General features: G+C 33.5%; 1 protein-coding gene across 1 annotated transcript in view; it reads left to right on the forward strand.

The window, feature by feature from the left end:
• LOC100917022 (1-phosphatidylinositol 4,5-bisphosphate phosphodiesterase epsilon-1) overlaps positions 1-13938 on the forward strand; it is a 204035-nt gene that overhangs the window by 36047 nt on the left and 154050 nt on the right. The window contains 1 exon segment of the mRNA XM_023495065.2: positions 751-1067. Within this exon segment, the coding sequence (XP_023350833.1) occupies positions 751-1067 (317 nt within the window).

A 13938-nucleotide genomic window follows, 5' to 3' on the forward strand; every position in this document is an offset into this window, starting at 1 on the left:
CTCTCCAATCAGAGAGGAAAGGAAGCTGAGGGAATTGTAGTCAGTTAGGGCTTGAGTTTGTAGCATGGTGGTCACTGTAGAAATGAAGCGCTATCCTGGGAAGGGACATCTTGTATAGTAAAGTTGAAACCAGATAGGGCAGCAGACATACATATTAGAAATCCTCTACATTCAAGGGACATAAGTTCTAAAGGTCTGTCTCAGTAGGGAAATATGAATATCCATAATGCAGATGGAGATGGGGGGAAGAAGTCAATAGAACACTGATTAACTTTTCTTCCTACAGAAAATTGGTTATACATCTTAACTTCTAAGGAAGAGAGAACACAGGCTGGTAGAGTGATCATGAAAATGTGAAAATTCTCCTGTATTTATTCACATACATGCCATCTTCTATCTGTTTACTGTAGTTATTATCCCCTTCTTCCATCCCCCTCACATGCATATTTTCCATTTTCACTAATAATTTAGAAAGGGCAATGAAGAAATCTAGAATAGGATATAATGAATGGAAATTTGCGAAATATGACAATAGACTTTGAGGATCAACGATTTAAATTAACATGTCTCTGAATATAAGAAGAGAAGAGATTTTAGACCCAAAGTCAAATAATCAGCCATAAAGGACAACTATATAATAATGGATTTATTAGTTCATGAGGAAAGACTTGAGAAAGCAGGGCCTGAACAAAGAACTTTTGCCAAGAAAGAAACATGTCATGTAACTTTCTTTGTTTTACTTTGTTTTAGAACGTCAACCATGTACCTCCACAGCCAGTTCAATCAACTTACCTTCAAATGTATCTGGTTTAAGTAACGAGCTCATAGAACTTCAACACCTCATTCAGTTCCCTGAAGAAGTGGCTTGTATTCTGACTGAACAGGAGCAGAATATCTACCGACAAGTGCTACCTGTCGACTACCTTTGCTTCTTAACCAGGGACTTGGGAAATGCTGAATGCCAGAGTAAACTTCCATGCCTCAGAGCTACAGTATCTGCATCTATTCTTACCCCCCAGAACAATGAGCACAGTGCTCTGGAAAACCTTGTAACAAGATTTAATGAGGTAAGAAGTTCCCTGTCAGCAATTTTTGCCATTAATATGTCCATTTCAATGCTAAGGTTTGGTTTGAAACATCTTTTTTTTTCTGAGGATATGCTGCCTTTTATTGATCTACCTCCTTTTCATTTTTATTTCCCATATGTCATTCTTCCTAGACATCAACATATAATTACATATTACATTTTGACTCCTGATCCAACACTCTCCCCTACCTTGGCTCAACCACTTCTGACACGAATAAGCCATTTGGTTGACCATTCTCCCTAAAATTTTTTCTCTTTTTTGCTATGCCTTTAATTTCATTTTCTTCCTTGTCAAAACTTATCAGAAGACTCTGCCTCTGTATACACCAATACTAAAAATCAATATGAAAAATAACAATAATGAATTCCTAATTCTCAGCCAGAACTTTGTCCTCTGGGCACTAAATTCATTTACCAAAGCTCCAGTTTGTGAAGAAAGGCAAAATGATCTCCAAGCCAAATCTGCAGAAAGCAATCTGCTGTACGAGCCAAAGAATAAGAAGAGTTTTTAATACTAAATGAATAGTGTAGAACACAAGTCACTAACTTTATTCGTAATACCAGACGAAAGGAAAAGAAACAAAAATTTCCCCTTGTTTTAGCCTCTTCTTCATTTTCTAATTTTCAATTTATTTTCATTTACTTCATATAATTTTGGCATAAATATTGTAAAAAAAAAAAGAAATTTCATTTATTCATGCATGCATATCATTGTATATAGCAATTTAGAATTTTAATTTTATAATAAATTCTCAGCTAGGGTGCTCAGAGAGTGAAACATTCTAGGTTAATTTAGTTCTGTAGGTAATTGTCAACCAGATTTTGTTTCAAAATTTGTTTATTAGAAATCCTTCTAATAGATATAGTCCCCTGCCATAAGTATAATTTGCTGAATATAATTTAATATTTCTTTATTACAGATTTTGTGATACCTACTTGCTTTTACCAATTTGTGGGGTTTTTTTGCCTATCATTTACCTTTAAGAAAAATTGAATGTAGCACAAAAATGTATATTAAGTATTTTAATAGTTGGTTATTGTTAATTAAAATAGCTAGGTAACAGTGGATAAAGTGCCAGTACTGGAGTTAGGAAGACTCCTCTTCAGAAGTTTAAAAATGGCCTCAGACACTTATTAACAATGTGACCTTGACCAAGTCACTTAACTCGATTTACCTTGATTTCCTCATCTGTAAAATGGGCTGGAGAAGAAAATGAAAAATTATTGCAGTACTACAGACAAGAAAACTCCAAATGGGATCACAAAGAGCTGAACATAACTGAAAAATAACTGAACAGCTAAATTTCACTAGCCTATCTTTGTGTACCTGATCTCTTATTAAGTCTTTGTGAACTCTCCTCTCATTTGATGCTGTTTTAACAGCTTTTGTTCTGATTATCATTATACCAAATAGTAAGGATTTTCTTTTTTATTTAATTTTCAATTAATATCTGCTTTCTCTTTCTCCCATTTTCCTTCTTACCACTGAGAAAATAAGAAAAGTGAAATCCCTGTTACATTTATGTATAGTCAAGCAAAATAAATGCCCATATTGGCCACATATAAAATAATCCATCTTAATCTCTAATCTGAGTCTATCAGCTCTCTCAAGAGATGGGAAACATGTTCCTTCATGAGTTCTCTTAATTGTGATTAGTCATTGCATTGATTAGAATTCTAAAGTCCATCAGAATTCTTTGTTTTTACAATATTGTTGTTATTGTATAAATTGTATTTGTGGTTCTTTTCACTTTTCACTTCACTTTGTATCAGTTCATACAAGTATCCTAAGATTTTTTTTTTAAACTGTCCCCTTTACCATTTCTTATAACATAGTAGTTTTCCATCACATTCATGGTTTATAAATTATTTAGCCATTTCTAATTTGTGGGCAGCTCCCTTAGTTTCCAATTCTTTGCTACTGCAAAAGGAAGCGCTATAATATTTTTGGACATGTGAGTAATTTTTCTTTCTTTTAGTAGTAGTATAATTGTAGTCAAAAGATACAAAGGGTTCAATTTTACTGCTTTAGGGATGTGGTTCTTTTCCATAATTGTTAGACCAATTTTCAGTTCTACAATGTAATAATTTGCCTGTTTTCTCACAACTCCTCCAGCATTTGTCATTTTCCCTTTTTGTTCCCTTTAGCAATCTGATGAGTATAATAAGGTTGATCCTCAGATTTATTTTAATTTTCATTTTTTTACTTATTAGTGATTTGTGATACTTTCCATATAGTTATAACTAACTTGGATTTCTTTTTATGAAAACTGACTGTTTTTATATCTTTTGATCATTTATCAGAGAACGGAGCCCTTATTCTTTTAAATTTCAGTCCTTTCCCTTCCTCCAATATGTCTTGGAAATGAGACTTTTATCAAAGATTCTGGTAGCAAAGATTTTTAAGATTATTTTTATAAAGTTTTGAGAACTGTTCCTTTCTCTAGAGAACAAAATATTAACATCTTTCTCTCAAGACATTGAACCCAGAATCTTGGAACAAAGTGGAGGAGGTATGATGGGTACAGTTTGTTTTAAGTGATTCCATCTATGAATAAGGTCTGCTATGTTATGGGCCAGAACTTGAAACAAGGTGCTAAGTCACTGTAAATGATAGACAATGCTTATGTACTTGGCCCACACATTAGAGTTCACACCTTTAAGAGAGGATATATAAGGAGGAGCTCCCACAAGCCCACTAGAGACACCAGGAAATTCACAAGTCAGGATTCCCTTCGTGATATTAAGTCAGGATTCAGTCAAGAAGATTCACAAGTCAGAAGCCCACAATCCCACCTTCAGAAGAGGAATCAAGATTCATTCCATATTCGACCTTTGTGCTGGCTGGAGGCTTTGGATTTGGAGGGAGCGAGAGGCTGAAGCTGGCAGAGGCAAAGGACTAGTGGCAAGAGCTCTTGGAACCAAGGAGAGAGATAGGCCTCTAAGAAAGCTAACCGGGCTATTTTGGAAGAGACAATAAAGGACTGAACTTTTAACAGCTGGCTGCATTTGAGGTGATTATTACTCTGAACTGAAACTAAGGCTGCCTCCAGAAGCTCCCCAAGAAACCTGCTCCCAGAGAACGATTATATTTAGAGAAGAGAACATTACACTGCTATGTGGAGCAACATATTGGAGATGTTTAATCTGAAGGAGAGAAAACTTGGAGGGAACACAACAGGAGCCTTCAAGCATTTAAAGAACTATCACATTAAAAAGAGATTAGACTTGTTCTGATTAAAAGAAATACTTAGAAGTAATGGCTATTAAGATTGAAATAGGTAAATGTTTGCTTAAATATAAGGAAAGACTTCTAACTAACATAAGCATTTTAAGCATTAACTACCTTGATAACATCTATTTAAGATTCTCCATTATATATTCATTAAATAGATAATTAAAAGGTAGTGTGATATAACCTCCCATTCAGTATTTCACTATGAAGCTGCAAATTCCTTCCATTATGTTCTTTGGAAAGCCTGCCATATAGACAATAAACAAAAATTAAGATGAAAGCCAGTTTACTGTCCTGTTGTGTTTTTTCCCACACCTTCCATTTTGTGATTCTCACTGATACCTGGCTCCCATCTGTTTATAGTCTCCCCGCCTCCCCTTCCAACAGTTATTGTACCTTCACTTAATTCCTTTCTCATTCATTAGTTGTGGTGGCAAGTTGGAATATTGCATTTCCCCATGCAGTGTTCTCCATTGCATTAATCATCATCACTGAAAAATTGTCCTTAAGAGTCTCTCAATTCCTATATACCATTCAGAATCCTGATAGCTCATGATCACTAACCTCCAGGACACTCCCCTTCTTTTCTCAATGAATTCATTGCTTAGCTCATATTCTCTCACTCCTATTCAACTCCTGTCCTTCTCTTATGAGGTTTCATTATACCAACTGATGCTCCTTCAGACACTCTAATCTCCCAATTCCTCAGCCTCATCTCTGATAATCTACTCCTTTGCCTTACCTTAGTCACACAGAAAGAAGTCCATATACTTTATCTTGCCATCACTCACAAATGTACTACAGGTTTGTTCATAAACTTGAAATTGCCTAATTTAATCACGTTAATTGTTTTTCTACCTTTTCTTAAAACTCCAAACCCCAATCTTTATTGATATCACGTTCTCAAGTCCTTCAACCTCTTGGTTATTTCCCAGACCATCCTTTGTCCTGGACCTTTTCTTTTTTCCCTCTATATTATTTCATTTGGTGATCTTATCAGATCCCATGAACTCAATTATCATTTTTATATTATTGATTCTCAAGTTTATCCAGCCCTAACCTCTCTACTGAAATCCCTATCTATCAGACATCCTGAACTGGATGTATCTCTAGACATTAAATGCAGTGTGTCTAAAACTGATTCTTTCTACTCAAACCCTCCCCTCTTCTAAATTTCTCTATTACTTTTTCTTCTCATGTACTTCATAGTTACCTACTCAGGCTCACAAACCTAGGTGTCTTCTTTCAGCTTGTAACCCTCTCTCACTACCACCAGCCCCATATTCATTCGGGTTGCAGAAACATGTAGATTCTGCCTTCATAATGTTTCATCATATGCCCTTTCTCTCCTGACACTGTTCCCCTGGTGGAAGTCCTCATCATTTCATGCTTTTGCAATAGCCTGCTTGTTCTGCCATCCTTCAGGTCATCTTTCACTCAGCTTTCAAAAGGATCTTCCTACATCATGTCACCTCTGTACTCAGTAAATTTCAGTGACTCCCTTTAACCTCCAGGATCAACTATAAAATCTTCTGTCATTGAAAGCCTTTCATAACCTGCCCCCCACATGTACCTCTTTCTGATCTTCTTATACCTTACCTCCACAGACATGAACTTTTTGTTCCAGTGATACTTATCTTCTTTCTGTTCTTCAACAAGATATTCCATCTCCTGACTACAGGCATTTTCAGTGGTTGTATCCCATGTGTGAAATGCTCTCACTCCTTATCTCTACTGCCTGGCTTCTAAATCCCAGCTAAATTTCAAATCTAAACATCTACAAAAAACCCTTTCCCTATCCCTCTTAATGCTAATGTCTTCTTTTTATTAATTATATCTAATTAGCCTTCTGTATAGCTTGTTTGTATGTTATTCTGTGCTATTGTCTCCCTACTTGCCCCTTTAGACAGTGAAATCCTTGAAAGAGGGCATTCTTTTTTACCTTTTTTTATATACCAGCATAGTGCCTGGCACATAGTAGGTGCTATTAAGGTGTTTACTGACTAACCTAGCACGAGGAATTGTGGGTTCATATCTTGGCCCCAACTGTTTTTAGCTATGAGTCCATGACCAAATCATTTTCTGAGCCTCAGATTCCTTATCTATAAAATAGATTTCATGTTTTTTTTACTGCCTATTCCAAAAGATTGTTTATAATCTTTAAGATACTACATACCTATGTTGTTCTGTGTTAATAACTATAACAATAATGAAATATCTGAAAATGTGTCATTTAATTCCTTGTTAACCTACTTCTGGATGCTTTATAGCCTTGAACATAATAAAGATATTGTGAGGATAAAGTAAGATGTGTGAACAAATACTTTGTAAACTAAATAATAGAATATAAAAGTCAACTTTTTAAAGAAGTAGTGTTGAAATCGTGCCTAGAGAACTGATCTTGGAAACACTTATGCATTGGTGATGGAATTATGAGATCCAACCATTCTGGAGATCTATGCCCAAAACTATGCCCAAAAGGATCTCTATCCCAAAGAGATCATAAAAACATAAAAGAACTCACATGCTCTTTTTGTGGTGGCAAAGAATTAGAAATTGAGGGGAGGGGATGAACATATTATGGTATATGAATATAAGGGAACACTATTGTGCTATGAGAAATGAAGAGCAGGCAAATTTCACAAAAACCTGGAAAGATTTACATGACCTCATGCAGAATGAAGTGAACAGAACCCAGAGAACATTATACACAGTAACAGCAACAACAACTTTGTGTGATGATCAACTTTGATAGAATTTGTTCTCCTCAAAAATACAATGATCTAAGATAATTCCCAAAGGCTCATGATAAAAAATGCTATGTATTTCCAGAGAAAGAAGTATAGAATCTAAAATAAAGATCAAAGCATACTATTTTCACTTTTTTAATGGTTTTTCCCTTTTATTCTGATTCTTCTTTCACAACATGACTATGTAAAAATGTTTAATATGATTATATATGCATAGCCTATGTAGGATTTCTTGCTGTCTTGAGGAAGGGGGTAGGGGGGAAAATGTGGAACTCAAAATCTTAGAGAAAGCAAATGTTGAAAACTATCTTTACATGTAATTGGAAAGAATACAACACTGTTAAGTAGAGGTGGGAGAAGAAAACTGGCCTTGGTGTCAAGAGATCTGGATTCGAGTTTTGCTTCTAACACAAAATATACTTTCTGTGTGATCCTCTAAAACTAAAATACTAAAAAATACTAAAGAATAACACTTTAAAAAACAAAATTGACCAAATGGTAAAAGTGGTGCAAAGGCTCACCATAAAGGAACTCCTTGGTAAAAAGATATATAAAACTTCATTGATGAAAAGAGTTCCTTAAGAAGAATTGACCATTTTCCCACACATAATATTGTATACTAAGATAAGGTTGACATGTATTCATTCATGATCTAGATATAAAGAATAATATTATAAACAAAGTAGAAGAACATAGGATAGTTTATCTCTCAGATCTCTGGAGGAGGAAGAAATTTGTGACCAAAGAAGAATTAGAGATCACTATTGATCACAAAATAATTTTGATTATATTAAGTTAAAAAATTTTTGTACAAACAAAACTAATGCAGATAAGATTAGAAGAAAAGCAATAAACTGAGGAAAATATTTTTACATTCAAAGGTTCTGATAAAGGCCTTATTTCTAAAATATATAGAGAATTGACTCTAATTTACAAGAATTTAAGCTATTCGCCAATTGATAAATGATCAAAGGATATGAACAGACAATTTTAGATGAAGAAATTGAAACAATTTCGACTCATATGAAAAGGTGCTCCAAATCACTATTGATCAGAGAAATGCAAATCAAGACAACTCTGAGATACCACTACACACCTGTCAGATCGGCTAAGATGACAGGAAACAATAATGACGAATGTTGGCAGGGACTTGGGAAAACTGAGACACTGGTGCATTGTTGGTGGGATTGTGAATGGATCCAGCCATTCTGGAGAGCAGTTTGGAGCTATGCTCAAAAAGTTATCAAACTGGGCATACCCTTTGACCCAGCAGTGTTTCTATATCCCAAGGACATAGTAAAGGAGGGAAAGGGATCCACATGTGCAAAAATGTATGTGGCAGCCCTTTTTGTAGTGACAAGAAACTGGAAATTGAGTGGATGCCCCTCAATTGGAGAATGGCTGAATAAGTTATGGTCTATGAATGTTATAGAATATTATACTGTAAGAAATGACCAGTAGAATGATTTCAGAGAGTCCTGGAGAGACTTACATGAACTGAGCTAAGGGAAATGAGCAGAACCAGATCATTATACATGGCTACAAGACTATATAATGATCAATTCTGATGGGTGTGGCTCTCTTCAACAATGAGATGATTCAAACCAGTTCCAGTTGTTCAGTGATTAAAAGAGCCATCTACCCCCAGAGAGAGGACCATGGAAACTGAGTATGGACCACAACATAGCATTTTCATTCTTTCTGTTGTTGTTTGCAGTTTGTTTTCTTTCTCAGTTTTTTCCTTCCTTCTTGATCCAATTTTTCTTGTGCAGCAAGATAACTGTAAAAATATATATACATATATTGGATTTAACATATATTTTAACATATTTAACATGTATTGGACTACCTGCCATCTAGAGTAGGAAGTGGAGGGAAGGAGGGGATAATTTGGAACAGAAAGCTTTGCAAAAGTCAGTGTAGAAAAATTACCCATACATATGTTCTGTAAATAAAAAGCTTTAATAAATACAAAATAAAAGAAAAAAAAAGAACTGACCAGATAGAAAACAATTGTATAAAAAGTAACTGAAGAAAATTGTTCTTTAAAAATTACATTTGGGCAAATAGAAGTTAATGACTCCATGAGATATCAAGAAACAATAAACAAAGTCAAAAAATGGGGAAAAAATAGAAGAAAATGTGAACCTTCTCTTTGGAAAAACAGTTGCCCCAGAAAACAGACTGAGGAGAGATAACTTAAGAATTAGTGGACTTGCTGAAAGCCATGATGAAAAAAAAGAGCATACACATGGTATATTAGAAAAATTATGAGTGAAAACTTCCCTGATATGTTAGAACCAAAAGGCAAATTAGAAATGAAAATAATTCACTTACCACTTCATGAAAGAGATCCCAAGATGAAAACTCCTAGCCAAAAGAGAGAGAAAGAGAAGAATGAATGGAGGAAAATACATAGTAATCATAACTACAAATGTGAAGGGGATCAATGTAACCATAAACAGAAGCAGGTAGCTGACTGGATTAGAAATCCAAATCCAACAATATGTTATTTACAAAAAAAACCCCACAAACTAAAAAAGAAAAAACCACACTTGAAACAGAAAGATGTACGAAGAGTTAGAACAATGGACTAGTGCAGAATCTATAATGCTTCAGCTGAATTTTTTGTGATAGGGACTGTGGTCGTGATCTCAGACAAAGCAAAGGCAAAAATGGAACTAATGAAAAGCGATGATTAGGGAAACTACATTTTGCTAAAAAGTACCTTTCACAGCATCCAAATTATTGAAGAAAAAGTGAAATGAGTTACAGGAAGAAATAGACAGTAAAACTATATGAATAAGGAACTTCCATTTCCCCCTCTTAAAACAGATAATGATTTAATAAGAAAAAAGTTAAGGAGTGAATAGGAGTTTAGAAAGTTAGATATATCTAGAGAAAACTGAATGGGAATGGAAAGAATAATACCTTTTTCCCAGCTGTGCATGGCACCTTCGCAAAAACTGACTGTGTATTATAGCATAAAAACCTTACATGCAGAAAAGCAGAAATATTTAAATGTACCCTTTTCAGATAAATAATGCTATGAGAATTACATTAATAAGGGACCATAAAGAATAGATTAAAACTTACTTAGAAAGTAATCCAATCTAATGAATGACAAATCACAGAAACAATAATTTCATTAAAGAGACCGGTGACAATGACACAACATAGGAAAATTTGTGAGGTGCAACTAAAGTATTTAGGAGAAAATTTATATTTCTAAACACATCAAAGAAAAGAAAAAAGAGTAGATCAATAACTAGACATGCAACTAAAATAAACTAAAGAACAAATTTTAAATTCCCAATTAAATCCCAAAATAGAAACTTTGAAAATCAAAGAAAAGATTTATAAAATGAAAGAAAAAGCAAAACAAAATATTCAATTAATAAAACTCTAGAAGCTGATTTATAGTCATAGCTAAATTCCAGAATTATTAGATCAAGAAGAAAATACTGCAAGCAAGAGTAGTCATAATCAAGATTACCCATGACCTAGCAAGTTCCACATTAAACCATTGAGAGGGCCTGGAATATAATATTTCAAAAGGCAAAGGAGCCAAGAATCAACTACCCAGCAAAATTAAGCATTATCTTTTGAGGGGAAAGATGGACATTCAATGAAAAAGGGAATTTTCAATTATTTTTATGAAAAGACCAAAACTAAATAGAAAATTTGATCTCCAAATTGAAGATGCAAGAGAAGCATAAAAAGATGAAAGGGGAAAAAACTATACTTTTTAAAGATTATAATGTTTACATCCATGCATGGGAAGATGATACATGTAATTCTTGAGAATTGTATCTTTGTTAGGGCAGTTAAAAGGGATGTACTTAAAGGGTATAGATACATAAGTTGATTTTGATGTGATGATATAAAAAAAATTGGGGTGGAAAGGGTGTACTAGGAGAAAGGGAAAGGGAAGATAAAATGGGATAAATTATGTCACATGAGGCACAAAATATCTGTTACTGTTGAGGGAAATAAAGGAGAAGGATGAGTATTGTTAATCTCATCAAATTTGACTCAAATAGGGAATAATATACATACTTAGCTTGGTACAGAAATTTTACTCACCCTATAGGGTATTAGGAGGGGAGAGAGTAAAAAGGAAAAGGGATGCTAATAAAGGGGTCAGAAGTAGGAGAAAGAAGAAAGGGAGTGACTAAAAAGGAAGGACAGATTGAGGGAGATGGTGGTCAGAAGCAAAACACTGGTGAGGTAAAGGGTGAAGGAGAGAGAAAAGTTTAACTTGGGAAAAACAGGAGGGCAGGAAATACAGAGTTAGAAATTCACATGTGAACGTGAATGAGATGAATCCCTCATAAAACGGAAGCCGATAGCAGACTGGATTAAAAGCCAGAATCTTACAACATGTTGTTTACAAGAAATACATTTGAAACATAATGATACATACAGAGTAAAAGTAAAATCTGTTATGCTTTAGCTTAAATTAAAAAAAAAAAATCTGGGGTAGTGATCCTGATCTCAGATCAAGCAAAAGCAAAATTAGATCTAATTAAAAGAGATAAAGAAAGAAATTATATAGGTAAGGAAGTAAGTAATATCAATACTAAACATATATAATTACATCCACATTCTTAGAAAAGCTAAGTGAGGTGCAAGAAGAAATAGCAAAACTATAGGGCTGGGAGATATCAACTTCCCTCTTTCAAAGTTATTTAAATCTAATCATATCATAAACAAGAAAGAAGTTAAGGAGTTGAATAGAATTTTAGAAAAGTTAGGCATGATAGACCTTTGGAGAAATTTGAATGAATATAAAAAGAATATACCTTTTTCTCCAACAATACATGGTACCTATACAAAAATTGACCATGGACATAAAAACCTCACAATCAAAAACAGAAAGGCAGAAATAAAATTACATGTAATTAAAGACCATGGAAAATAGACCAAAAATTAATTAGAAATTAAATTCTAAAGAATTAGTGGATCAAATAGCAAATCATAGAAACATACAGTAATTTTATCCAAGAGAATATTAATAATGAGACATATTAAAACTTATGAGATGCAGCCAAAGCAGTTCTTAAGGGAAATTTTTGTATCTCTAGCTGCTTACAACAGTAAAACAGAGGGGAAAGATCAATGAATTCATTGTGCAAATTAAAAAAAAAAAACTAGAAAAAGAACAAATTAAAAACCCCCTAATTAGATACCAAATTAGAAATTCTGAAAATCAAAAGAGAGATTAATAAAATTGAAAGTAAGAAAACAATTGAACCTAATAAATAAAACTAAGAGTTGGTTTTATGAAAAAAACCCCAATAAAATAAATAAACCTTTGGTTAATTTGATTAGAAAAAGAAAAGAAAAATAACTGCAGACACTACACAACATTTGGGAGTTGCCTACCAAGACACAGAAATTATATGAACATATTTATAAAACAAATATCTAAACAACTGAGGAAATATTAATTGTTCAAGGGAAATCCAGTATAATTAAAAACTTACATAGTATCTAAATCAATTTAATTATTCGGTGCCATACTAATCAAACTACCAAAAATTTATTTCATAGAAGTTAAAACAAAACAGAAATCATCTGGAAGAGGAGGTCAAAATGTCAAGGAAATCAATGAAAACAAAATATAAAGGAAAATGGCCTAGCAATACTACATCTCCATATTTTTTTTTTAGCAGTACCACATCTGAAAACACCTCAAACAAGAGAGCAAAACAATTTGTTGCTGGATAAGAAATAAAGTAATTGATTAGTGGATTCTTTAGATATACAATTTAGAGAAATAAATGCCAATAGTAACCTAAAGTTTAATAAACCGCAAAATCCACACTATTAGTAGAAAAATATTCTATGTGGCCAAAAAAAAAAAAAACCCTCCCAAGAAAACTAGAAAACAGTCTGGCAGAAACTAGGCATAGACCAAAATCTCAAACCATATTAACTCATTGATGGAGTTTTGAACTGCTCTATTCTGGAAAATAATTTAGAACTATATTTAAAAGGCTATAAAATGGTACAAACCCCTTAATCAACTATACAACTACTGGTCTATACCCCAAAGAGATAAAATACAAAGGACATGTGGCAAAGAATTGGAAATCGAGGGCATGCCCATCAGTTGGGAAATAGCTGAACAAGTTGTGGTTTATGATTGTGATGCAATACTATTGTGCTGTAATTTATTAATTTATATAAATAATATAATTTACTAATTTGTAATAAATGTCAAAAGAGATGGCTTCAGAAAAACCTGGGAAGACTTAAATGATGCAAAGTAAAAAGAGAAGAACCAGAAAGACATTTATGTACCATAATAACAATTGTTATTTTATTATTTCAGTCATTTGGGACCCTTGGAAAATTCTTCAAATTCATTTTAAAGATAAGAAAACTGAGCCAAACAGGGTAAAATTAAAATGACTTGCCTAGGGTTACACATCTAGTAAGTAGCTGAGGCCAGATTTGAACTCAGGAAGATGAGTCTACCTGATGTTAAGCTCAGTGCTCTATCCACTGCCCGGTAATACCAATATTCTTGTGATTATCAACAGAGAAAGACAATACCTCCAAAAGGAGAACTGATGGACTTTGAATATAGATTAATAAATATACTTTTTAAATTTTATTTTTTCTTGCTTTATTGATCCATGTGAGGCGACACAGCTAACATGGTGATATGTTTTGCATTATTTGACATGTACAATAGGTGTCATTACTTCCCTTCTCAGGCCTAAATGGGGGGAAAGAATTTGGAAATAAAAATTTACAAAAGTGAACTCATTTCCCTCCTAATTTCATCTTTGATAAGCTTTACTTCTCCTTTGAACTAGTTTAGGATTTCTTGATGTTATTCCATTATTTCTGGT

The sequence above is a fragment of the Sarcophilus harrisii genome, chromosome 2 (assembly GCF_902635505.1).
Source record: "Sarcophilus harrisii chromosome 2, mSarHar1.11, whole genome shotgun sequence".
NCBI lineage: Eukaryota > Metazoa > Chordata > Mammalia > Dasyuromorphia > Dasyuridae > Sarcophilus > Sarcophilus harrisii.